At 46.5% G+C, this 23,899-nt stretch overlaps 1 protein-coding gene across 1 annotated transcript in view; it reads right to left on the reverse strand.

Moving 5' to 3' along the window:
* Positions 1-501: 501 nt before the first annotated feature.
* Positions 502-23,899, reverse strand: part of RABGEF1 (RAB guanine nucleotide exchange factor 1) — a 185,276-nt gene continuing 161,878 nt past the window's right edge. Inside the window, exon 10 of the mRNA XM_058164478.1 lies at positions 502-590. Within this exon, the coding sequence (XP_058020461.1) occupies positions 531-590 (60 nt within the window). The 3' untranslated portion in view covers positions 502-530. The remainder of the gene's footprint in view (positions 591-23,899) is intronic.

Genomic DNA, 23,899 nt, shown 5'->3' on the forward strand with positions numbered 1-23,899 from the left:
AGTTGTTAATGCCTGGAACACACTATCTGACTCTGTGGTCTCTTCTCAAAATCCCCAAATCTTTAACCAAAAACTGTCTACTATTGACCTCACCCCATTCCTAAGAGGTCTATAAGGGGCGTGCATAAGAGCACAAGAGTGCCTACCGTTCCTGTCCTATTGTTTCCTTTCATAATATCAAATTAATATAGTTATTGCATATTTTTGCTCATATATATGCTTATATGATATGTAGATATTTTATGTTGATGCTTGTGTATATTGTTGTGACAAAATAAAATAAAAACAAAAATCCCGATTTGAAAATGAAACTAAACTCCTTAGGTCTGTTGATAAAACACTCTCTCTCTGACTAACTTATCAACCCTTTAGTTGGCCAAGTCAGGAAACAGACTCCACAAATCAGATTGGAAATTTATTATGCTGGTATCTTTTATTAATAATAGAATCTTGAAAGACTTGCTTGAGTTTTCCTTTCCTTCTCTTGTATACCCTAATGAATTTGGAAGGACTCACCCTCAGGTTCTTTCTCAGGCCTTTATGAGTAGTTTCTTCAAGTCGTCTCCATGGTTTTCTGTACTTATTGCAGGCTTATTGTTGAGAGGGGAGGAGGAGGAGGAGGAGAAGAAGAAGAAGAGGAAGAAGAAGAAGAAATAATGCATTATTAAGGATACTGATGCACTCTGAACATTGTCTGAAATTCTTCTGACTTCCATTATTCCAACAGTCAAAATGTGGCTCAGGGTGTCAGTCTACTTGAGATGCGAATGAGGTATTCTGCTCCAGCCTTATTCTTTTTCCTTTGATTTAACCCCCCTCCCACAGTCGATTTTCACATTAACCACTGCTGGAAACCTCCCCGCCCCTTCCAAACAGCAGCTGGGAAGATGCCTCTTGGTGCCAACTTTGTCACATTTCAAAATATCAGAGGGAGGTCAGATCTCCACAATGATGTTTCTATTCCACCCGAAGTCTCGTTATAGCAAATGGAGAATGCCAAAATTAGGAGATCGAAAATTTCACACTAAATTTGACGTGTCGGATGGGTTTGCCGGAACTGATGTTCTCTCTATGTGCAGCCCTGTGCAAAAATAACAAGGAAACAAATAACAGCTATCACACAGTCAGGGCTCAGCCTTCATTTTCCTCTTGTCTTTTCAAGGTGTTGCTTGTCCAGCTCGTCAAAGTGAGAGTGGAGAATATAAATACAGGTACATAACTGGCTCTGCTTATTTAAAACATACACTCTGGCTTTGCATCATAAACTTAACTAAATGCTAGGAGTTCTCATAATTGTCTTACACAAGAAGAACACCCTAACCCAGGGGTCTCCAACCTTGGCAACTTTAAGCCTGGAGGACTTCAACTCCCAGAATTTCCTCCAGACTTAAAGTTGCCAAGGTTGGAGACTCCTGCCCTAACCCCAACTGTGATTAAAATGAACAAAGCTTAGCAACCTGGCTAAGCAAGTTATGGGAACCCAGCTCCCAGATTTCCCCAGCCGGCATGATTGACAGCTACAATCCCAGCCCAGCGGAAGGGCTCCAGGTTAAAAAAGGCAGATTTGATGCAAGCGGCCACCAGAAACCACCTAGTCTTGTGCCAAGAATAAATCCTAATTAGTGGGCTTTACAATCTGCATCTCCTATGAGCTGCTGGATTCCGGCCAGGAGGATAATGAGTATATGGGCAGCGGGAAGATTGCACAACCCTTTAGGAGAATTGAAAAATGCACACATTTTTCCTTCGGCAGTTCTGTGCCATCAGTAGTCTCTGTAAAATGTTAAGTGAGCATAACATTTTTCCGCTCAGAGGGAGTCCCTGGGGATTGCTCACAGCCACCCCTGCTCTTTCTCTTATGCACAAGCATGATTCATACCCATCATACGTGTGTACCTCACACGCTTGCATGGGGTGCTTCATGGGAAGAGTGGTTTAAATTAATGCTGGCAGAAAAATCCCCTTGTATATTTTTGGCACAAGTCCTTGCTCAGTTTGATAAAAGAGAATTCCCTGTGGAAATTACACACACACACACACACATTTTGAAAGGGAGGATGTGGTTTTTACAGTTAAATAGAGGCAAAAAGTGGCAAAGAGATGTGTGAATTATATACAATTTAACTTTATATAATATTTTGCTATTTGCAGCTTCTCTGATCAGGTGCCTGTCATAAGACTGTTTTCAACGGCGTTGGTTGCTGTCACAGTTCAAGGCTAAGTTAAACCGTTGGAGAATTTATTTTTCCTTCCCATAGAAGAAAATGAAGGAAATTGTTCATCTAGATTTTTTACAGGTAGTCGACTTACAACAGTTCATTTAGTGACTGTTCAAAGTTATGATGGCACTAAAAAACGTGACTTATGAGGATTTTTCACATTGCTGACCGTTGCAGCCAAAATCGCAATGATTACGGTCGCGTGATCAAAATTCAAGAGACTGGACAGCCACTTGTCTGGAATCATATAGGGCAGGGGTGTCAAACTCGATTTCATTGAGGGCCGCATCAGGATTGATTTGACCTTGGGGGCCGGGTGGGTGTGGCCAGGGTGGGCGTGGCCAGCTCAATGTCACTCATGTTGGGGGCACCTGTAGCAGCCCAAGTGCTCTGTCAACGAAAACGGAGCTCGTGAGGGCCATGTGCAACCTTCCTAGACTCCATTTTCGCTGGCAGAGGGTTACAGGAGGTCGTCGCAGCTGAAAACAGCTCAGGAGGGCCATGCACGAGTTCTGTTTTCTCTGGCAAAGGCACCGCGGGCCGGTCCTTCACTGTTTCCAGGTAGGCCCCGCTGGCCAGGTCTAAGCACCACATGGGCCGGATCCGAATCCATGGGCCTTGAGTTTGACAGCCCTGGTGTCGGGTCTTCTGCTTGAGCAGGCGGTTGGACTAGAAGAGCTCAACAGTCCCTTCCAAATCTGTTATTATCTTCTTCTTCATCATCATCTATGGTTCCTCCTCTAAGAAAGGATATAATTGGAGTTTGCCAAATATATAGGAAGGGGCTGTTTTTGCTCAAAATAAAAAGTAAGATTGAGAAAATCTAGTCTGTGTGAAAGTCAGCAATGGCCTTAGAGCCAGCCACTTATTCAAGTTCAGACTTCTCTGATACAAATCCATCTAATACAGCATTCTGGCTCTCAGTATCCACCATTGATTTTTCTGTTTTCGCTGCAGAGCTTGATTTACCAGCCTGGTCAGTGGTTGGAATTTTACTCAATTGGAGGTTTTAAATTTTGTTGCTGGGATCCAATTCTCCTTTTCTTTCCCGCATGTTTATCTTTGGCAGCTTCCTGGCATTGCCTAAAGGGTAGCTTGATTATTTTTCCAGTACTGCTGATAAACTACTATTTCATACAGGCTTGTGCGGATAGACACACAGACCGGCCTCAGATCGGGAGATTATTTATGGCTCCCAGTTTGACAACTGCTGGAATCAACCTCAGACAACATAGGTCTCCCAACTGCTTTCTAAAAATTTTGACGGAAACCATTTGGGGGTTGGCCAGCTCATGGGAAGTTTCAGACGATACAACTATGGCTTCCAAGGTAAATTATGGAACTTTAGAAAGAGGCACAACTAAGGACAAATCCCTGTGCTTTAAGCCTTTTTTTTTTAGTGGAGAATTAAGGAATGACTCAAGTCATACCTTCACGTCAGGTATGCCCCAGCAATAGCACCTAGACTTATATGCATGCTTCACATTGCTTTACAGCCCTCTCTAAGCAGTTTACAGAGTCAGCATATTGCTCCCAACAATCTGGGGTCCTCATTTTACAGATCTCGGAAGAATGGAAGACTTGAGTCAACCTCGAGCCGGTTAGAATCGAACTCCTGGCAGTTGGCAGAATTAGCGTTCAATACTGCATCCTGACCACTGTGCCACCACGGCTCACTATCTAGCAAAGTCTACACTTTGTATTTACCAATGTAGAAATAGTGGCTTAAAAATAAAATTAAAGTGGCAAACCCCACGTGCTTAAGTGTGTGATAGTTATTCATGTCTTGGGGGTGCCAAGTTTGAATCTCCACCAGGTCTGCCACCACGCTTCTGCCAATCCTCCCATTGGGCTACAGGGATCACAAACTTGATAATAGATTTGATCCGTGATAGCGAACCTATGACAAGTGTGCCCAAGGTGGCATGCAGAGCCATCCTTCCAGGCACATGAGCTGTCACCCAACTCACCTGCAGCTGCGAATGTGCACACGTCCCAGCTGGTGTTCGGGCCTCTGGTTTCCACTAATATAGCAGAACCCCTAAGCATAATCTTTGAAAAAGGTTTCATGACCAGCTCCCTTCCCAAACTTTGGTTATTAGCCACGGTCATCCCTGTCTTCAAAAAAGGAGACCCCAACCTAGTTGGAAATTAGAGACCAATCTCTTTATGCTGCATCACCTGCAAAGTAATGGAATTAATCATCAACCAATCCATTACCCTCCACCTAGAAACAAACAACCTACTCTCTAATAAACAATTTGGTTTCAGAAAAAAATTATCATATACAACTTCTTCACTGCAAAAACATAAGGACTACAAATCTTGATCAGGGCAAAGCAATAGATGCCATTTACATAGACTTCTGTAAAGCTTTTGATTCAGTGGTACACGACAAACTTCTCCTAAAACTAAAATCCTACAGCATCTCCGGACCCCTCCACAATTGGATAACAGCTTTCCTGTCAAGCTTTCCTGTCAAGGAAGCTTTCCTGTCAAAGAAGGGACACAGTGGCTCAGGAGCTAGGACATTGAGCTTGTCGATCAAAAGGTCGGCAGCTCAGCTGTTCGAATCCCTAGTGCTGCCGTGTAATGGGGTGAACTCCCGTTACTTGTCCCAGCTTCTGTCAACCTAGCAGTTTCGAAAGCACATAAAAATGCAAGTAGAAAAAATAGGGACCACCTTTGGTGGGAAGGTAACAGCGTTCCGTGCGCCTTTGGTGTTGAGTCATGCCGGCCACATGACCACGGAGACGTCTTCGGACAGCGCTGGCTCTTCAGCTTTGAACGGAGATGAGCACCGCCCCCTAGAGTCGGGAACGACTAGCACGTATATGCGAGGGGAACCTTTACCTTTACCTTTACCTTTTCTTGTCAAACAGACAACAAGTGGTCAAAATTGGTAGTGCCCTATCAAATCCTGTTCCTGTCAATAGCGGCGTTCCCCAAGGCAGCGTTCTTGGACCGACACTCTTCATATTATACATTAATGATCTCTGTGACCATATTATAAATAATTGTGTTCTCTTGACTGACAATGTCAAACTATTTAACACTACCAACAATACAGCTACCCTTCAAAAAGATCTTGACTTTGTGTCAGAATGGTCAAAAACTTGGCAACTCCAAATCTCAACCAGCAAATGTTCTGTCTTACACATTGGAAAAAAGAATCTGAAAACTAAATATAAGCTTGATGGACATTACCTTGCAGGTGACCCTCACCCCGTTAAAGATCTTGGAGTTTTCATATCAAATGATCTAAGTGCCAAAGCCCACTGCAACTACATCGCAAAAAAGGCTTTAAGAGTTGTAAACTTAATCTTGCGTAGCTTTTTCTCCAGAAACACTACATTACTAACCAGATAATATAAAACATTTGCTAGACCAATTCTTGAATACAGCTCGCCTGTCTGGAGCCCATACCTCATTTCGGACATTAATACAATTGAGTGTGTCCAGAAATATTTTATAAGAAGAGTTCTCCACTCCTCCGAATACAACAAAATATCTTATGCCACCAGACTTGAAATCCTGGGTTTAGAAAATTTAGAACTCCGCCGCCTTCGACATGACAAGAGTCTAACTCATAGAATCATCTGTTACAATGTCCTTCCTGTTGAAGACTACTTCAGCTTCAATCACAACAATACACGAGCACACAATAGATTTAAGCTTAATGTGAACTGCTCCAATCTTGATTGCAGAAAATATGACTTCAGTAACAGAGTTGTTAATGCCTGGAATGCACTACCAGACTCTGTGGTCTCTTCCCAAAATCCCCAAAGCTTTAACCAAAAACTATCTACTATTGACCTCACCCCATTCCTAAGAGGTCTGTAAGGAGTGTGTGTAAGAGCACCAACGTGCCTACCGTTCCTGTCCTAATGTTCCCTTTGATTGCATCCAAATTTTGTATAGTTATTACATACTTATGCTTATATATATGCTTATATATTTTATAGTTATTTCATGCATATGCTTATATATAATGTTGTGACAAAATAAATAAATAAAAATAAAATGTGTGCAATTCATGGGACTCAGCTGGTCTGCGGAGCTCTCATGCACATGCACACTTGTTTGCGTATGCATGTGAGAGTACTTGCGCACAGTGTGTGCATGCGTAGACAGCATTCATGCACGTACATTGCATGCATGAGAATCACGCACATGTGCAGATGGTGTGATTACACATGCAGTGCACAGGAGCCACGCAAAACCTGCACACATGCCCAGATGTTGCGATTGAACGCACAGCGCACCGGGCGCCACACAAAAGCCATGCGCATGCGCAGATGGTGTGGTTGCACGCACAGCGCACGGGGGCACATGCGAAAGCTGTGTGCGTGTGCAGATGGTGCGATTGTGCACACAGTGCAAGTGGAGGAGCCGTTCATTAGCACGGATCGCACGCACAAAGCCCGCGAAACACATACCTGTTCGGCACTCAGTGAGTAAAAGGTTCGTCACCACTGGACTAGATTAACCCCCTTCCAATCTTTAGAATGAAAAGACAAATTAAAATGAGGTTATCCCAATGTTAGTGTTTTTGTGAGTTTCCTATCCCCCAAGTGATTGGCACAGTAAAGAGGGGCCTAGAAACCCCTACCATGAGATTGAGGGCTGCTGCTGAAGAGTATGATTTAAGTCAGGATTCAAAACAAGTCACTGGATGGGCAGGAAGCCAGAGATCTGGAGTAAGTCTGTGAATCATAACATAAACTAGAACAGTTTATCTTTCAAGAGCAACTACCATGTTTTGTTTTGTACAGGTAGTCCTCGACCTATAACAGTCATTTAGTGACCGTTTAAAGCAGGGGTGAAATGCTCCTCATTTGGATCGGATCGGCCGATCTGATAGCAATGTCAGCGGGTGGTTTGGAGAACCGGTAGCAAAAATCCCTGGCCCCCCCCATGCCCAGCTGAGTCACGAGATCATCAGAGACTTCTTTTTTTTTACTTTTAAAAGCATTTTTTTAACAACCTCCTCAGCCGAAGAGGTTGTTTAAAAAATGATTTTAAAGAGTTAAAACAAGGCTCTGACGATCCCAGCTGAGGTGCCTGACCATCAGAGGCTTTTTTTTTTTTTTACTTTTAAAAGCATTTTTTAAAAGGTAAAAAAGCTGAAGCCTGCTAGGCAAAAAATAGCGGGTGGGGGGGTTCGTTTGAGAGAGAGAGAGAAAGAAAGAAGGAGGGAGGGAGGAAAAAGGAGAGGAAGAAAGGACTACAAACCTGGCACTAGACGCAGCTTCAGAGGATAATCCATGGCTGGAAGGGACCTGGGGGTCATCTAGTCCAACCCTGCTCCAGCAGGACATTGTTAGTGAGTTTCTGTTTTTTAATCCCCCAGTCACATAGCCACGCCCACCCAGTCACATGACTCCCTCCACCAAGCCACGCCCACAGAACCAGTAGGAAAGAAAGATTTCACCATTGGTTTAAAGTTACAATGGCACTGGGAAAAAGGGACTTACGACTGTTTTTCAATTACGACCTTTGCTGCATCCCCATGATTACGTGATCAAAATTCAGATGCTTTGGCCACTGGTTCATATTTATGACGGTTGCAGCGCCCCAGGGTCATGCGATCACCTCTTGTGACCTTCTGACAAGCAAAGTCAACGGGGAAGCCAGATTCATTTAACAACGGTGTTACTAACTTAACAACTGTAGCAAGAAAGATCCTAAAATGAGAGAAAATTCTCTGTCTTGATTAGCAACATAAATTTTGGGCTCAATGGTGGGTGTAAATCAAGGATTACCTGTATCTGCAGCCGCTCCCCAGCGCTAGCATCTCTGCTTCAGCTTCAGCTCCACCTCAGACCATCAGGCATTAGATCAGGGGTCTCCAATTTTAGCAACTTTACGACTTGTGGACTTCAAGTCGTAAGAGCTGAGGGAGGCCACTGTCCCTCAGATTGCCGGCTGTGAATCCCTCTATGTGAGGTGGGGTCATAGGAATCAGTTGGGCTTGTTGATCGCGTACCTGGCTCCTTGCTGCGTGACCACAGCCCTGCCCGTGCTGTTGGAGGTACTTGCCGTGGTGGCAGTTGAGACCCCCAGACTTATAGTCATGGGGGATTTCAACCTACCATCAGCTGGCTTGTTATCGACTGCAGCTCGGGAGTTCCAGGCTTCCATGACGGCCTTGGACCTGATTCGAGTAAATGATGGCCCTACACACATGGGGGAAGGCACGCTGGATTTGATTTATATCTCTGGACAGTGGTTAAATGATCTGGAGTTAGGTGATTTAGTAACAGAACCTATGTCATGGTCCGATCATTTTCTCCTTCGCCTAGACTTCCGAACCGCCACTCACCATTGCAGGGAGACGGAACCTATATGTTGGTTCCGTCCCAGGCGCCTGATGGACCCTGAGAGGTTCCTGACGGAGCTTGGGCCATTCCCTGAGGATCTGGCCCACGGTACGACTGAGGAACTAGTCGCGGCCTGGGAACAGGCCGCGGCTGGGGCCCTGGACCGTGTCGCGCCTTTGCGGCTTCTGACCCAGCGCAGATCTCGTCTGGCCCCTTGGTTCTCTGAGGGGCTGAGGGAGATGAAACGCCGGAGAAGACGCCTAGAGAGCACCTGGAGGTCCAGTCGTTCCGAAGCTGATCGGACACTAGTTAGGTCCTATTCTAGGACCTACCTGGTGGCAATGAGGGAGGCGAGGCGTTCACGCCCACCCTCATTGCGTCGGCAGATAACCGCCCGGCCGCCCTGTTTCGGGTGACCCGCTCCCTCCTTCATCAGGAGGTGCGGGATGACCCTTTGCAGGGACGTGCCGAGGAGTTTAGTGGTTATCTATACGATAAAATCGCTCAGCTCCGGGATGGTCTGGACCGAAATTGGGATGATCCAAGCGAGGAGGAGGCACGTCTTGTTGAGCCTGTTTGGGATGAGTTTGACCCTGTGGCTCCCGAGGACGTGGACAGGTTGTTGGGGAGGCTTCACGCCACTACATGTTTACTGGACCCGTGTCCTTCCTGGCTGGTACTGGCCACTCAGGAGGTGACACGAGGCTGGCTCCAGAGGATTATCAATGCTTCTTTGTTGGATGGGGTTTTCCCTGCCGCCTTGAAAGAGGCGGTGGTGAGACCCCTCCTCAAGAAGCCTGCCTTGGACCCAGCTATTTTGGGTAATTACTATCCAGTCTCCAACCTTCGCTTACGGTGAAGGTTGTAGAGAGTGCTGTGGCGCGACAGCTACCCCAGTACCTGGATGAATCCTATCTAGACCTGCTCCAGTCCGCTTCCGACCCGGATACAGCACGGAGACAGCTTTGGTCGCATTGGTGGATGATCTCTGGAGGGCCAGGGACAGGGGTTATTCCTCTGCCCTGGTCCTATTAGATCTCTCAGCAGCTTTTGATACCATCGACCATGGTATCCTGCTGCGCCGGTTGGGGGGATTGGGAGTGGAGGCACCGTATCGGTGGTTCTCCTCCTATCTCTCCGACCGGTCGCAGACGGTGTTGACAGGGGGGCAGAGGTCGTCCCCGAGGTGCCTCACTTGTGGGGTGCCGCAGGGGTCGATTCTCTCACCCCTTCTGTTCAACATCTATATGAAGCCGCTGGGTGAGATCATCAGTGGCTTGGGTGAGTTACCAGCTGTACGCTGATGACACCCAGCTGTACTTTTCCACCCCGGCCACCCCAATGAAGTTGTTGAAGTGCTGTCCCGGTGTTGGAAGCCGACGGGTCTGGATGGGGAGAAACAGGCTCAAGCTTAATCCTCCAAGACGGAGTGGCTGTGGATGCCGGCATCCCGATTCAGTCAGCTGCAGCCGCAGCTGACTGTTGAGCAGTTATTGGCCCCAAAGGATAGGGTGCGAACTTAGGTGTCCTCCTGGATGAACGGCTGTCATTTGAAGACCATTTGACGGCCGCCTCCAGGAGGGCCTTCCACCAGGTTCGCCTGGTTCGCAGTTGCGCCTTCCTTGATCGGGATGCCTTGTGCACAGTCACTCACGCTCGTTACCTCGCTGGATTATTGTAATGCTCTCACATGGGGCTCCTTGAAGTGCACTCGGAGGCTTCAGTTAGTCCAGAATGCATCTGCGCGGGTGATAGAGGAGCTCGCAGCTCCCACGTAACACCGCCTCCTGCGCAGACTGCACTGGCTACCTGTGGCCTTCGAGTGCACTTTAAGGTGTTGGTGATCACCTTTAAAGCGCCCATGGCTTAGGGCCTGGGTACTTACGGGACCGCCTGCTGTTACCGTATGCCTCCCACCGACCCGTACGCTCTCACAGAGAGGGACTCCTCAGGGTGCCGTCCGCCAAGCAATGTCGGCTGGCGGCCCCCAGGGGAAGGTCCTTCTCTGTGGGGGCTCCCACACTTTGGAACGAACTTCCCCCGGGCTTACGCCAAATACTTGACCTTCGGACCTTCCGCCGCGACCTGAAGACACATCTTTTCATTCGCGCGGGGCTGGCTTAAATTTTAAATTTTAAATTTTAAATTACATAAATTTTATCGATTTTAAATTTTTCACTAATTTTAAATGGGGTTTTGGTTTTTATAAATTTTTAAAGTTCTAGGCTAATTATAATAAGTTTTTTAACTTGGATTTTAAATTGTATACTGTAGTGTCTGTATTTTATTGTTGCCTGTACACCGCCCTGAGTCCTTCGGGAGAAGGGCGGTATAAAAATCAAATAAATAAATAAATAAATAAATAAACTCTCAGAATTCCTCAGCCAGCATGTGCTGGCTGAGGAATTCTGAGAGTTGAAGTCCAAAGTCGTAAAGTTGCCAGGGTTGGAGACAGTTGTGGGATTCAGCCAGTTCGCATCTATTTGGGAGAACCAGTTGTTAACTTTCTAAGCAGTTCGGAGAACCGGGTGTTGGAAGATACCTTATTTTGGTTTTTTCCCACTTTACAGGCCTAATCCTTTAAGGAACTGAAACATTCTGGTGTTGTTTCTAGCCTAATCTTTATCGCCTTGCTTACAGAAACTGCCTCTCTGGTTAACCCTTATTACATTGTAATAGCTAAAGCAAAGCTCCCATCGACGTGAGTGATGTTGAGTTGGCCACACCCACAGTCACATGACCACCAAACCACACCTACCCAGCTGGTCATTAGGGCAGAGAACTGGTTGTTAAATTATTTGAATCCCACCACTGGTTGGAGACCCTGCATTAGAGTCTCATAGGAGCGCAACCCCTATGTCGTGTCCCACTCCTCCACTGACGGCCGGGTCAGGGAAATCCAAATCAGGCTTGCCTCTGCAGCTCTGCCCAAAGTCCTAGCAAAGTCCTCAGAGCAGGCAGGAGACCAGAAAGTGACTTCAGCAAGATAAGTTCGACTTTGCCTGACTCAGAGACTGCCAGAAAGCAGATCCTTTATATAGGCCATGGGGTGTGGCTCCATGACTCAGCACTCATTAAGGCCTGCCCCTCCCTTCCTTCTGTTGCCTCCGCCTATCCAGTCTTCTGATGCGAGGGTCACTCCAATCAGCAGCTGTTGGAAATAAACTTTCCTCAGGCTCACATGCTGTGGAGGAGGGGGAGGGGTCTAGCTGCTCCGTTTGCCTGGGCATGGGGCCAGGGGGTGCTCCCTCCTCTGCAGCCTGCTTGGGCATGGAACCAGGGCTGGGGCCGGGAGATGCCCCCTCCTCAGCCTGTCTGGGCATGGAGCCAGGGCTGGGGCCGGGAGGACATTCTTCATCGTTCGGAAGCAGATAAGCAGACCCCAGCTGCGGTTAGAGCGGGCAAGACACAACACCCTACTATAAACTGTACATGCAAAGGATCTAGGTTGCACACTCCTCCTCCTCCTCCCGCATCCCCATCTGTGGAAAAATTGTCTTCTACGAACCCAGCCAAAACAGTGCCAAAACAGTTCGGGACCGCTAAGTTATTAAAGGACACATTTTTGAAAAAATACAAACCAACTAGAAGTCATGGTCCTTATTTCTTTTCACAGTAGAACTACCTCACATATAGCTAGTCCTCAATGTCTGTGGAGATTCTCAGTCACCCAGGTCATGGTTGTCCCAAAGGTGCTTTTTCAAGAGGCAACTGGACCGTCTGCTTTTTCTTTGAAGACAGTTTGTTTCTCATCTAAGAAGCTTCTTCAGTTTCAGCTCTTGGATGAGAAGCTAAACATCTTCAAGGAAAAACCAGAAAGTCCAGTTGCCCTTTTGGACAGCTAGTCTTCAACTTATAACCATTCATTTAGCAACCATTCAAAGTTACAGCAATACTGAAAAAAGCATGGCTTACGACTGGTCCTCGCATTATGACCATTATAGCATCCCCATGATCATGTGATTGGGTGCTTGGCAACTGTAATGTATTTACAATAGTTGCATCATCCCAGGAGGATGTGATCCCCATTTGTGATTTCCCCAGCCAGTTTCCGACAATGAGGGGAGTTGGATTCACAACAACTGCATGATTCATTTAACAACTACAGTGATTTGCCTAACCGTGGGAAAAAAGATTGTGCAATTGGGTATGACTCACTTAACAACTTAACAATCGCCTTGTTTAGCAACAGAAATTCTGGTCCCAATCATTATAAGTCAAGAACAATCTGGGCAGCCCTTAAAGCTCTCTCGAGAGTTGTTAACATCTTTACGGTATTTCCTGGAATGACTGTGTAACAGTGGTCACATGTCAATCCTGGAAGTGCTGCAAAAAAAATCCAGTAAATTTTCTCCAGAGAGCCTTGCAGTTTTATGAGAGTTCTGAAAGGATTGTCCTGCTATGAATGTACTAGGAGCAACTCTCCCCCCCCTCCTGTTCTTGTTTTATGTCTCTACCCCACAGTGGTGAAATCTGAATTGGTTTACTACCGGTTCTCTGGCTGCGCATGTGCGCTGTGCACCAAACGCATGCACGCTGTGCACCAAACGCATGCACGCGCAGTATGCACCATGCACCAAATGCATGGTGCACGCATGCAGTGCATACCAAAAGGAGGCATGGGGTAAGTAGAACAGCGCGCGGGGGGGGATGTGATCAGTTGTGACACGCGATCTTTTTTTTTTTACTTTTAAAAGCATTTTTTTACAACCTATTTGGCCAAAGAGGTTTCAAAAATATGTTTTTAAAAGTAAAAAAAAAGGCTCTGACGATCGCGCAGCTCAGCTGTGATAATCAGAGACTCTCTTTTTTTGCCTTTTAAAAGCATTTTTACAACCTATTCCTACCAGTGGGGTGGGAAAAGCGAGCGAGCTGGAAAGAAGCGGCAAGCGGGCGATTGGGTGGGGATGGGCGGGGGGGCAGGGATTTTTGCTACTGGTTCTCCAAATCACCTGCCACCATTGCTACCAGATCAGCTGATCCGGTCCAAACCGGGAACATTTCACCCCTGCTACCCCACCCCACTCAAGCACTATTCCCAGGGGAGACTTCAGCAGAGAAGGCAGGAGGATTCTGTCTGGTGGGAGGGCAGGAGAACATTTAATGGAATTACACAAGGGAAGCTTCAAAATTCAGAACGATGCCGTTCCCAAGAAGCTCTGCGATTCTGAAAGGAGGAGGTATTTATTGAAAGTATTTTTAATCTGCTCTTCAGCTAAAGAGCCTACCAAGTAATGGTGCAAGGAAAGCAGTCCTGGATCATACCTTTAACTGTTTAAAAAGACACCATAGCAAAGGAAAAAATGAAAGAGAATTGAAAGAAAGCCTCAACAATCCCCAATTCACACAATTTAGCTTTAACTTCGGGCCTCTGGCAATCAGTCATGTCATTAGAGATGAATGTAAGTGTTCAGTTTAAATCTGGACATTTTTGGATCGCCCTGGCTCATGGGGTGATTCCGCTTTCCTTAGTGGTGACCCTACGTTCTTCCTTGTGTCTGTAGCTGAGGATTGCCTGCCAGGTCTCTCGGTGCGTAATTTCTACTCACAACTCGGTGCAGAGTGGTTGATTGGCCCTACATGAGCTCTTTTGCACATTCTGAAGCACTTTATTCTTTGTCTCTGAAGCGTTCTGCAGCCCTAATGCATATCCAACCTATCTTTGGATAGCAGATACTGGAAAAACAGGCACAGCCTTGGCCGATGGACAATTGGGCAGTTTCAAGATACAGGTGGGTGGGTGGACCTCATGGATCCTTGGCCTGTCTTACTGGAGACAATCTGCCCTCAATTTGCCCTTCGCTGCCTGTTAATTGCTGGGGATTCATTTGGCTGTGAAAAAGAACCTCTTTTAGGCCATTAACATTCCCCAAGTTCACACTAAAGCAAGTGCTTTGCTCAGTAGAGGGTTATTGAGTGTGAATCTCACATCGGCACCTCCCTGTATTCAGTTGGTTGATGGCAAAAAAAAGGGGGGGGAGAAACACTACACAACAGCACATTCAAATCCCCAAGGATGGACTCTACCCTGATAATCTTAAGGTCTGCAGCAGTGGTGGGGTTCAAAATTTTTTACTACCGGTTCGGTGGGTGTGGCATGGCTTGGTGGGCATGGCAGGGGAAGGATACTGTAAAATCTCCATTCCCAGCCCACTCCAGGGGAAGGATACTGTAAACTCTCCATTCCCTCCCCACTCCAGGGGAAGGTTACTGCAAAATCGCCATTTCCTCCCAATCAGGTGGGACTCAGGAGGCAGAGATTAGATAGGGGCAGGGCCAGTCAGAAGTGGTATTTACCGGTTCTCCGGTTCTCCGAACCATTCAAAATTTCCGCTACCAGAACTGGCCAGAACCTGCTGAAACCCACCTCTGGTTTGCAGGTAAAGTTACTCAAGGAAACAACTTGTAATGTACATGCTCACAAGGAAATATTGAGGGAAATACCGAGGCCGGTAGATGATGGTCCTTTTTGATGGATTGTTTCTAAGGATAAACTTAGACCTGTTGTCCTCAAACTATTTGTAAGGGCACGATGTGAAACAAAACATGGCTTATTTTTAGAAAGTAGCAAAGGTGGTATTAGGACAACCGTGACTGGATGTCCTGCTGGCTGAAGGCAGAATGTGGGGGCGGGGCTGGGGGGAGAGAAAAGAGCAGGCACTTTGTTTCTACATGTGTGAATCTGACTAGGACTGTGGTAATTGGATGAAAAGTAGTTTTTTTCCCCCCCATAAGCTATTTTCCTGATGAAAATTGTTCTCCTTCCCTGCTGTCACCTACCTTGTAATATATCTGTAATGTTTCTCCCTGCTGGTAAAAGATCAGATTTGGGGAAAGGGACTTGCAATAAGAAAATGACACTTTCTGCAAGATTATGATTTTTCCCCCCCTTTCCTTGGCTTCCCTTCCATTTGAAACACAGAGGAAGACCCACCATTCCGGTGTACTGCCCTTACCTAAGTGTAAACATCAAAGCACATACATGCAATTTGAGAAGAAATACAATGATTTGTTGATACTGCACTTCCGTGCCCAATATGACAGTTGCTGAAATTTTCTAGATATGTGGCACAAGGATAGCAAACCATGCACCAAGCAGAATGGGGGGAACTGCCTTCAAACGGAAATAATTCAAGTAATTGTTTATGTGGTATACAACCATTCATTTAGCAACCATTCAAAGTTACAATAGTACATAAATGATTTATGACTGGTTCCCATACTAACGAACCATCATGGCATTCCCACGGTCACATGAGCAAAATTCGGGTGCTTGACAACCAACATGTGACATCCACATGGAGGGAAGTATGCAGTGGAGTACCCCAAGGCTCTGTTTTAGGCCCAGTACTCTTCAACATCTTCATCAATGACTTGGACGAGGGGATAGATGGGGAACTCATCAAATTTGCAGATGACACTAAGCTGGCAGGAATAGCCAACACTCCAGAAGATAGGCTCAAGATACAGAAAGATCTTGACAGACTTGAACATTGGGCACTATCTAACAAAATGAAATTCAACAGTGAAAAAAGTAAGGTTCTACATTTAAGCTAAAAAAAACAAAATGCACAGGAACCGTATATGTGGTACCTTGCTCAATAGTAGTAACTGTGAGAGGGATCTTGGAGTCCTAGTGGACAACCATTTAGATATGAGCCAGCAGTGTGCAGCAGCTGCCAAAAAAGCCAACACAATTCTGGGCTGCATAAACAGAGGGATAGAATCAAGATCACGTGAAGTGTTAATACCACTTTATAATGCCTTGGTAAGGCCACAGTTGGAATATTGCATTCAGTTTTGGTCGCCACGATGTAAAAAGGATGTTGAGACTCTAGAAAGAGTGCAGAGAAGAACAACAAAGATGATTGGGGGACTGGAGGCAAGAACGGTTGCAGGAACTCGGTATGCCTAGTTTAATGAAAAGAAGGACTAGGGGAGACATGATAGCAGTATTCCAATATCTCAGGGGTTGCCACAAAGAAGAGGGAGTCAAATTATTCTCCAAAGCACCTGAGGGAAGAACAAGAAGCAATGGGTGGAAACTAATCAAGGAGAGAAGCAACCTAGAACTAAGGAGAAATTTCCTGACAGTTAGAACAATTAATCAGTGGAACAACTTGCCTGCAGAAGTTGTAAATGCTCCAACACTGGAAATTTTTAAGAAAATGTTGGATAGCCATCTGTCTGAAATGGTGTAGGGTTTCCTGACTGGGCAGGGGGTTGGACTAGAGGACCTCCAAGGTCCCTTCCAACTCTGATATTATTGTTGTTGTTGTTGTTATGATGATGATGATGTAATTATGACATGCAGTTATAACATACATCCATGTTGTATGGCTGTAATATTATTATTATTATCCTTCTCATCTTCTCCACTACCCACTCTTATTGATATCGTTATTATGGTTATTATTACTCTGCATGTACACTGAGAGCTTCTGCACCGGAGACAAAATCTTTGCGTGTCTAATCTTCTTCTTATCCGTCATCGGACATTGGCAATCATGTTGGCGATACTATTTTTGTCAACAGCCACATGAAAAAGTGCTGTTGAGTGTTGTCCAAACCAGTCCCTTAGATTTTGACACCATGATGTTTTTCTTCTGTGTGTCTGATCATACTTGGCCAAATAAAGTAGTCTGACTCTGATTTGCAACCTTCACAGCTGGCTTCAGTGGTGGGATTCAAATAATTTAACAACCGGTTTCCTGCCATAATGATGGGTTGGGTGAGCGTGGCCATGGTGGGCATGGCTAGCAGGTGTGACAGCAGCATTCGGCCTCCTGCAGCCCCTGAGAGCAAAAACAGGCTGTGGAGGAGGATGAGCCCCTCCCCTGCACCCCGTTTTGGGCCTAGAAGGCCTCCTTGCAGCCTTCTGGGAGTGAAAACAGGCTGCAGGGGAGCTGCGGTGCACCACCCCTCACCCCATTTTGGGCCTAGGAGGCCTCCCTGAAGCCTCCTGGCAGTGAAAACAGGGCTCGTGGGGATTCCTGGAAGGGGCGGGGAGAGGTGGGGCGGAGCCAGCCAGCAATTTAACTACCGGTTCGCCCGAACCAGCTGAATCCCACCGCTGGCTGGCTTCTGACACGCAAAATCAATGGAGAAACCTGGATCCTCTTAATGACTATATGATTCACTTAATTAAACGGTCATAAAATTGAGCATGACTCACTTAATGACCACCTTGCTTAGCAATGGATATTATGGTCCCAATTGTGGTTGAAAGCCAAAGATTACCTGTACATAGATAGGCAATCTTTGCTGCCCAAGGGGCACATTTACCGATAATTTGGGGGGGGAGTAGCATAATATTGTGGCTGCATTCGTATGAACAGAACAGCTCTGAGAGATGAACAGTGTATTTGCAAGCTGCTTTTAGCTCTGAGATCTCTCTCATTGTGCCTTGCCATTGATCAGAGCAATTGTGGAGGCTGCTAGAAGTGGCCATAGATCAATGTCTGAAGGGCCACAAGTTCTCTACTCCTGCTTTATGGACTCAGATCTTCCATGCTTTGCGACCAGACGCCTTAAATAGTCATCCTCCCAACTTCTGAATTTGCTGGTTCACTAATTGCCTTCAAGGATAATAGTTTCCTTGCCTGCAGTGACCCTGAGAATATTACGAAGCAGCAGGTAAAAACCAGTATCAATTGTTGTTTGATGGACAGGAGCCATATAAAAGTTGGATTCACACCCAAACTAGATTAGACCAAAATGGACTTGAGTAATAAGTTATTGTGGGAATCCAGTGATACCGCCTAACCTGTGTGAACCAAGGCCACCACCTTAAACCATATAGAACAGCAATCGTACTTAAGCCACATTTAGCGCGTGGTGGGAATACACTTGGGCTGTATAGCCTGTACTTCGAAAGAGATGGTGTCAAAGCATTGGGTTAAATACTTCAGCAGCTGCCTGAGATCAGAAGTAATTTTTTTTTCTAAACAAGATTGTCACAGAGTTATCTAGTACGATTTATTAAGATGAAAGAGATGCAATTACAATTCCAGCAACTGATCTATTTCCCATTTAGAACTAATATATCCCCATGTACACTCCTGGAGGTTTTCTGATTTTCTAACAGCCTTCCCATGATCTAGGGAGGAGACCGGTTCCTTCACTGACAATATGGAAGGTTGCAGCTTAACAGATTCTACATTGCCAGCTCCAGCTTCCCCTCTTTTGGCCAAAACATTGTCTGAATTGAACAGTGGAGGCTGCAAGTTCGATCCTAGGTAGAGGCAGATATTTCTCTCTCTGGGCTCTCTGAGAATCTATCTGCTGAACAAAACTCCACATTGGTGACAGGAAAGGCATCCGGCCATTAAAACACTCTGCTAGCTCCATTCAGATGCCCAGACTCCACCCCGCAAGGGATTATGGGTCATTAGATGGTTAGGATGATTGTCTGAATTGAAGAAAGAACAATGAGCACCTGGACAAAGTTGAGCACATTTATCCTGCTAAACACAGAAATGTTCTGGGGAATGTCATAGCATTCAACTTTAGTCTAAACCAGAGGTCTCCAATCTTGGTCCCTTTAAGACTTGTGGACTTCAACTCCCAGAGTTCCTCAGCCAGCAAAGCTGGCTGAGGGACTCTGGGAGTTGAAGTCCACAAGTCTTAAAGGGACCAAAGTTGGAGACCCCTTGTCTAAACGACTGTAGGTCAGTTTGGCTATTCCAGGAATGGTCCACATTAAGCCTTATAGAGTGTTCCAGAAAGAAATATATTGCAAAAGAAAATTGTTTGTGGTGTTCTGGGACATCACGAGGTTCCCTACCACAAACAACCCTATTAGTGGCTGGCTGGGGAATTCTGGGAGTTGATGTCCACACATCTTAACATTACCAGTAAAGGAGAATATTTGTAGCTCGGGGTTGAAATGAGGGGTTCTTGGTGCTCTCTGAGCTTGCTTGTTTTCTTGAAGACGTTTCATTACCTAAACTAGGTAACTTCATCAGTGCTAGACTAGCATGAAAGACTCCACATCTGAACATTGTCAGGGTTGACAAACCCTGCACTGAGCCTCAAATCCAATGCCCTGTGTTGGAAGAAGCGACAGGAAAATGCATCTCATGCATCCAAGACTTTCTACTTTGAAGGAGGCATTACTGGAGAGCTATTGACTCATTAAAATGTCTATGAACACAGGACTTGGTGCCAACGGCACGTTAGACTCCACATGGCACCAGGAAGTAGGAGAATATCAGAGGAGTTTATAAGCACCCAAAGCAGTAAGAGCTATGCTGCCTAGAAGAAAAATCCCTATATTTAATTAAGCAAACACATTAGTCATGTAATAATTATTAACTTATTAAAAAGTATCAGGGTAGCTATAAGCCAAGAGATCAAACAAAATTGAAGCAGTAAGCTCGTGATCCAAGATCCACCTGCTTTTATGTGTGACATGCACGCAGCACATTAAAAAAAAGGAAAGGACTTTGATGCTGATCAAAGCTTCCGTCTTGACTTTTTTGACCCCCAACTGTGGATGCTCCTGATGAAAAACTCTGGAAACATTAGGATTTTAAATTAGTCTCTTCTACCTATTGAGGAGGGATGCGGTGGCTCAGTGGCTAAGACACTGAGTTTGTCAATCGAAAGGTCGGCAGTTCAGCGGTTCGAATCCCTAGTGCCGTGTAATGGGGTGAACTCCCTTTACTTGTCCCAGCTTCTGGCAACCTAGCAGTTCAAAAGCAGGTAAAAAATGCAAATAGAAAAATAGGGACCACCTTTATGGGAAGGTAATAGTATTCCGTGCGCTTTTGCGTTGAGTCATGCTGGCCACATGACCACGGAGACGTCTTCGGCTTTGAAACGGAGATGAGCACCCCCCCTAGAGTCGGGAACGACTAGCACATCTGTGCAAGGGGAACGTTTACCTTTTTTACCTATTGAGTAAAGCCTTTAATTATCTCTTATGTTTTTATTCCGCGTTACTGAGTTCTTAATAATGCACCTGGAAGCTAAAATGCATTCACAGCGCATCCATGTTTTCCTATAATTGCACCATGCTGCTCTTGATCTTTTATATTTAAAAACAACAACAGTGTAGTTAGAGTTAGCAGAGACACTGGCATGCTATAAACTAGATCCAGTATTATCTTCATTTCCAAGAATGCCTCTGTGCCCCCCCATGGACCCTATTTTATTAGAAAAATTGCTAAGAAAGATGGGTGACAAACAAATTTAATAAATAACTGGGAGCTTCTAGGCAGGTGTCTCCAACCTTGGCAACTTTAAGTCTTGTGGACTTCAACTCCCAGAATACCTCAGCCAGCAAAGCTGGCTAAGGAAATCTGGGAGTTGAAGTCCACAAGTCTTAAAGTTGTCAAGGTTGGAGACCCCTGTTCTAGGGGGCATCCTGCAGCAAACCAGAGGCAGCATTTTAATAAATCTGTGCAACGTTCAGTCATTCATTCAGTCAATCAATCAATCAATTTCTGTAGTTGCCCATCTCAGCCAAGCTACTCTGAGAAACTTAGAATTCTGAAACTATATTTATTTATGATTACATTTATTAGCCGCCACAGTTCAAGGTGGTTTTCCCTTCTATGGAGCTGTGTGGTGAAGGAAACACCTTTCCGTCTGCCATATTGTGAGAGCATCATCAAAATATCTCCAGAAATGTCCCCGTGCCCCTACCACACACAAAAAGGGGTCCAGAGGCCAACCCTCTTTGAACAGCAAAACACAGAAACAAAGCAGCACTAAGAACAAGAGTTTCAATTTTCCTAGCCGGCAGATTAAAATGGAACGCCCACTGATAAACTGCTGATAACTTTAACTGATTTAGTCTGCCAGTGGCTCTTAAACTTTGCAATACCGCAAACCTCTTAAAATGTGAAATGAATTTGTATAAACTCTCATTTCTCTCCCCCAGAATAAAGCTAATAATTTTGTGGATGTTAGGGCTGGGCAGGATTTAAATATTCAGAGACTTTTAATAATTACATTTTAATCTATATATCACAGGGATAGTCAAGCTATATAGAACCACAACTGCTAGCTTGGGCAGTGAAAATAAGGAGAAATTTTCCGGGGGAGTGCCGACAGTATTCTCACTGTGAGTTTAGAACAGAATCAGAGGGTGGGCAAATCTTGCTCTCAATTTGCCTGTGCAAATATAATTATGATTTTAAAAAACCATGACACCACATTGTGACATCACCTATCCTAAACTGCTCACAACTTCCATGGACAGTATTATGTTTGTCGATGGTGGGTACAGAACGGGTCCACACAGGAGCTGTAATGAATCTAACCTTTATTTAATAACAAGCTAACTCAACAACAGTAAGAACAGAACTCTCGGAACTCCTTTTGACAGCACTTAAATACTAGCTGCCTCAGGATTCCCTCCAATGACAGGGCTCTAAAACTCCCGCCTTAGTCCTGGCCCGTCTAAGCCAATCAGGGACCACCTGGCTGTTGTCAAGGCTTAGCCGGGTCGTAACCGCGAGGACTTTATCGGAGCCAACAGACATAACACTCCTCCCCTCCTGGATTGCGCATGCGTAATCATTTAAATATGCTGGACGCCGCCGGCTCCGCCCAGATCTCCTTAGCACAGGAGATGATGACGCTGCAGCAGGCGTGGGAGAGGCTTGGGCCGGGCTTGCCGCCAAAGACGACTCCGCCCTTGGAGGAGGACTAGGCGAGGCCTTTTCCGGACTTGCTGAAGATGAAGACTCCACCCATGGGGAAGGACTACTCGGAGCGGGAACTTCAGGGAACCCAGGTATGTGAGCCGGCGAGATCGCTCTACGGTTTGAGGGTTGGTGTCCCTCCCCGGATCCCTGGTCCGGCCAGCTGGCCCTTGCAGGTGGCCCAGCGTGGTCATAAGGGGCCATAGGGGTCGTAGGCCTAGCAGATAGAACTGGGTTTGCATTGGGTTGGTAGTCTTGTTCGGCGGGCGGTTCCTCGGTGTCCGGTGCTCGTCGTCTCAGCTGATTCACATGTCGCCGCCACTCTCTCCCATCGGCCAGCTGGACCCTGTAGGAATAGGGTCCAGTTATTCGAGTGATCACCCCGGGCACCCATTTGGGTTCCGATCCGAAGTTCTGAGCAAAGACCAGGGCCCCTATTTCAAATGACCAGTTTATATCCGCGTAGTCCCGGGTGCTGTCAGAGTCATATTGGGGGTGTAGTCGGTCCAAGGTAGTCCGGAGCCGCCGTCCCATTAGCAGCTCAGCCGGGCTTATATGGGTAACCGGATCTGGGGTGGTATGTTGTGCCAGTAAATACTGGCAGATCCGGTGATGCCAATTGGTGGGCCCCAAACGGGCCAGCGCCTCTTTTGCAGACCTGACGGCTCGTTCTGCCCGGCCATTCGCCGCCGGGTGGAACGGAGCCGTAGGTGCATGGCGAATGCCATGCCTTGCCAAAAACATCTGGAATGGTGCCGATGCGAATTGAGGCCCGTTGTCCGTCACCACGAGATCGGGCAACCCGTGGGTGATGAACAACCGTTCTAGTACTCGGGTTGTGGCTTCCGCGGTGGTAGATGACATGTTTGCCAACTCCACCCACTTGGAGTAGGCATCAATTACCACCAAGAATGACTGACCTAAGTATGGGCCCGCGAAATCCATATGGATCCGGGACCATGGTGAACGGGGCAGCTCCCAGTCCCTAATGGGCACTGCCGGGGGAGCCGGCCGTGACTGCTGGCAACTCTGGCAACCGGAGACACATAACTCAATGTCCCGGTCCACTCCCGGCCACCAAACATAGCTCCTGGCCAGCAGTTTCATGCGGACAATCCCCGGGTGGGCCTCATGGAGGGTCTTTAGGATAGCATCCTGCAAGGTGGACAGGATCACTACCCTATTCCCCCACAAGAGGCATCCCTTAAAGACAGACAGCTCATGCTGTCTCCGTCGGAAGGGAATGAATTCCCCTTCCACCGGGCTTCCTGGCCAGCCTCTCCGGACCCAGTCCAGAACCTGAGCCAGGACCCGGTCCTCTGCAGAATGGCGAGCGATATCCACAGCGGATATCGGGGCCCGCCATTCTTCGACCAATAAAATAGGGACCGCAGGAGCTGGGTCAGCGACCGGAACAGCCAAGGGGCATCGGCTCAGGGCATCAGCATGCCCGATCGCTTTTCGCGGCCGATAATTCAGCTGATAATTATAAGCGGCCAAGAACTCCGTCCAGCGGGTCATTCGAGGTGACAATATCTGGGGCGAGGGCCTGTCCCCGGCCAAAAGTCCAAGTAGCGGCTTATGGTCCGTAATTAGATAAAAGAACCGGCCGTACAGATAGTGGTGGAATCTTTTAATTCCGGCCACTGCTGCAAGGGCCTCCTTATCTACTTGGCTGTAATTTCGCTCAGGTGCTGAAAGC

Source organism: Ahaetulla prasina, chromosome 1 (assembly GCF_028640845.1).
Source record: "Ahaetulla prasina isolate Xishuangbanna chromosome 1, ASM2864084v1, whole genome shotgun sequence".
Classification (NCBI taxonomy): Eukaryota; Metazoa; Chordata; class Lepidosauria; order Squamata; family Colubridae; genus Ahaetulla; species Ahaetulla prasina.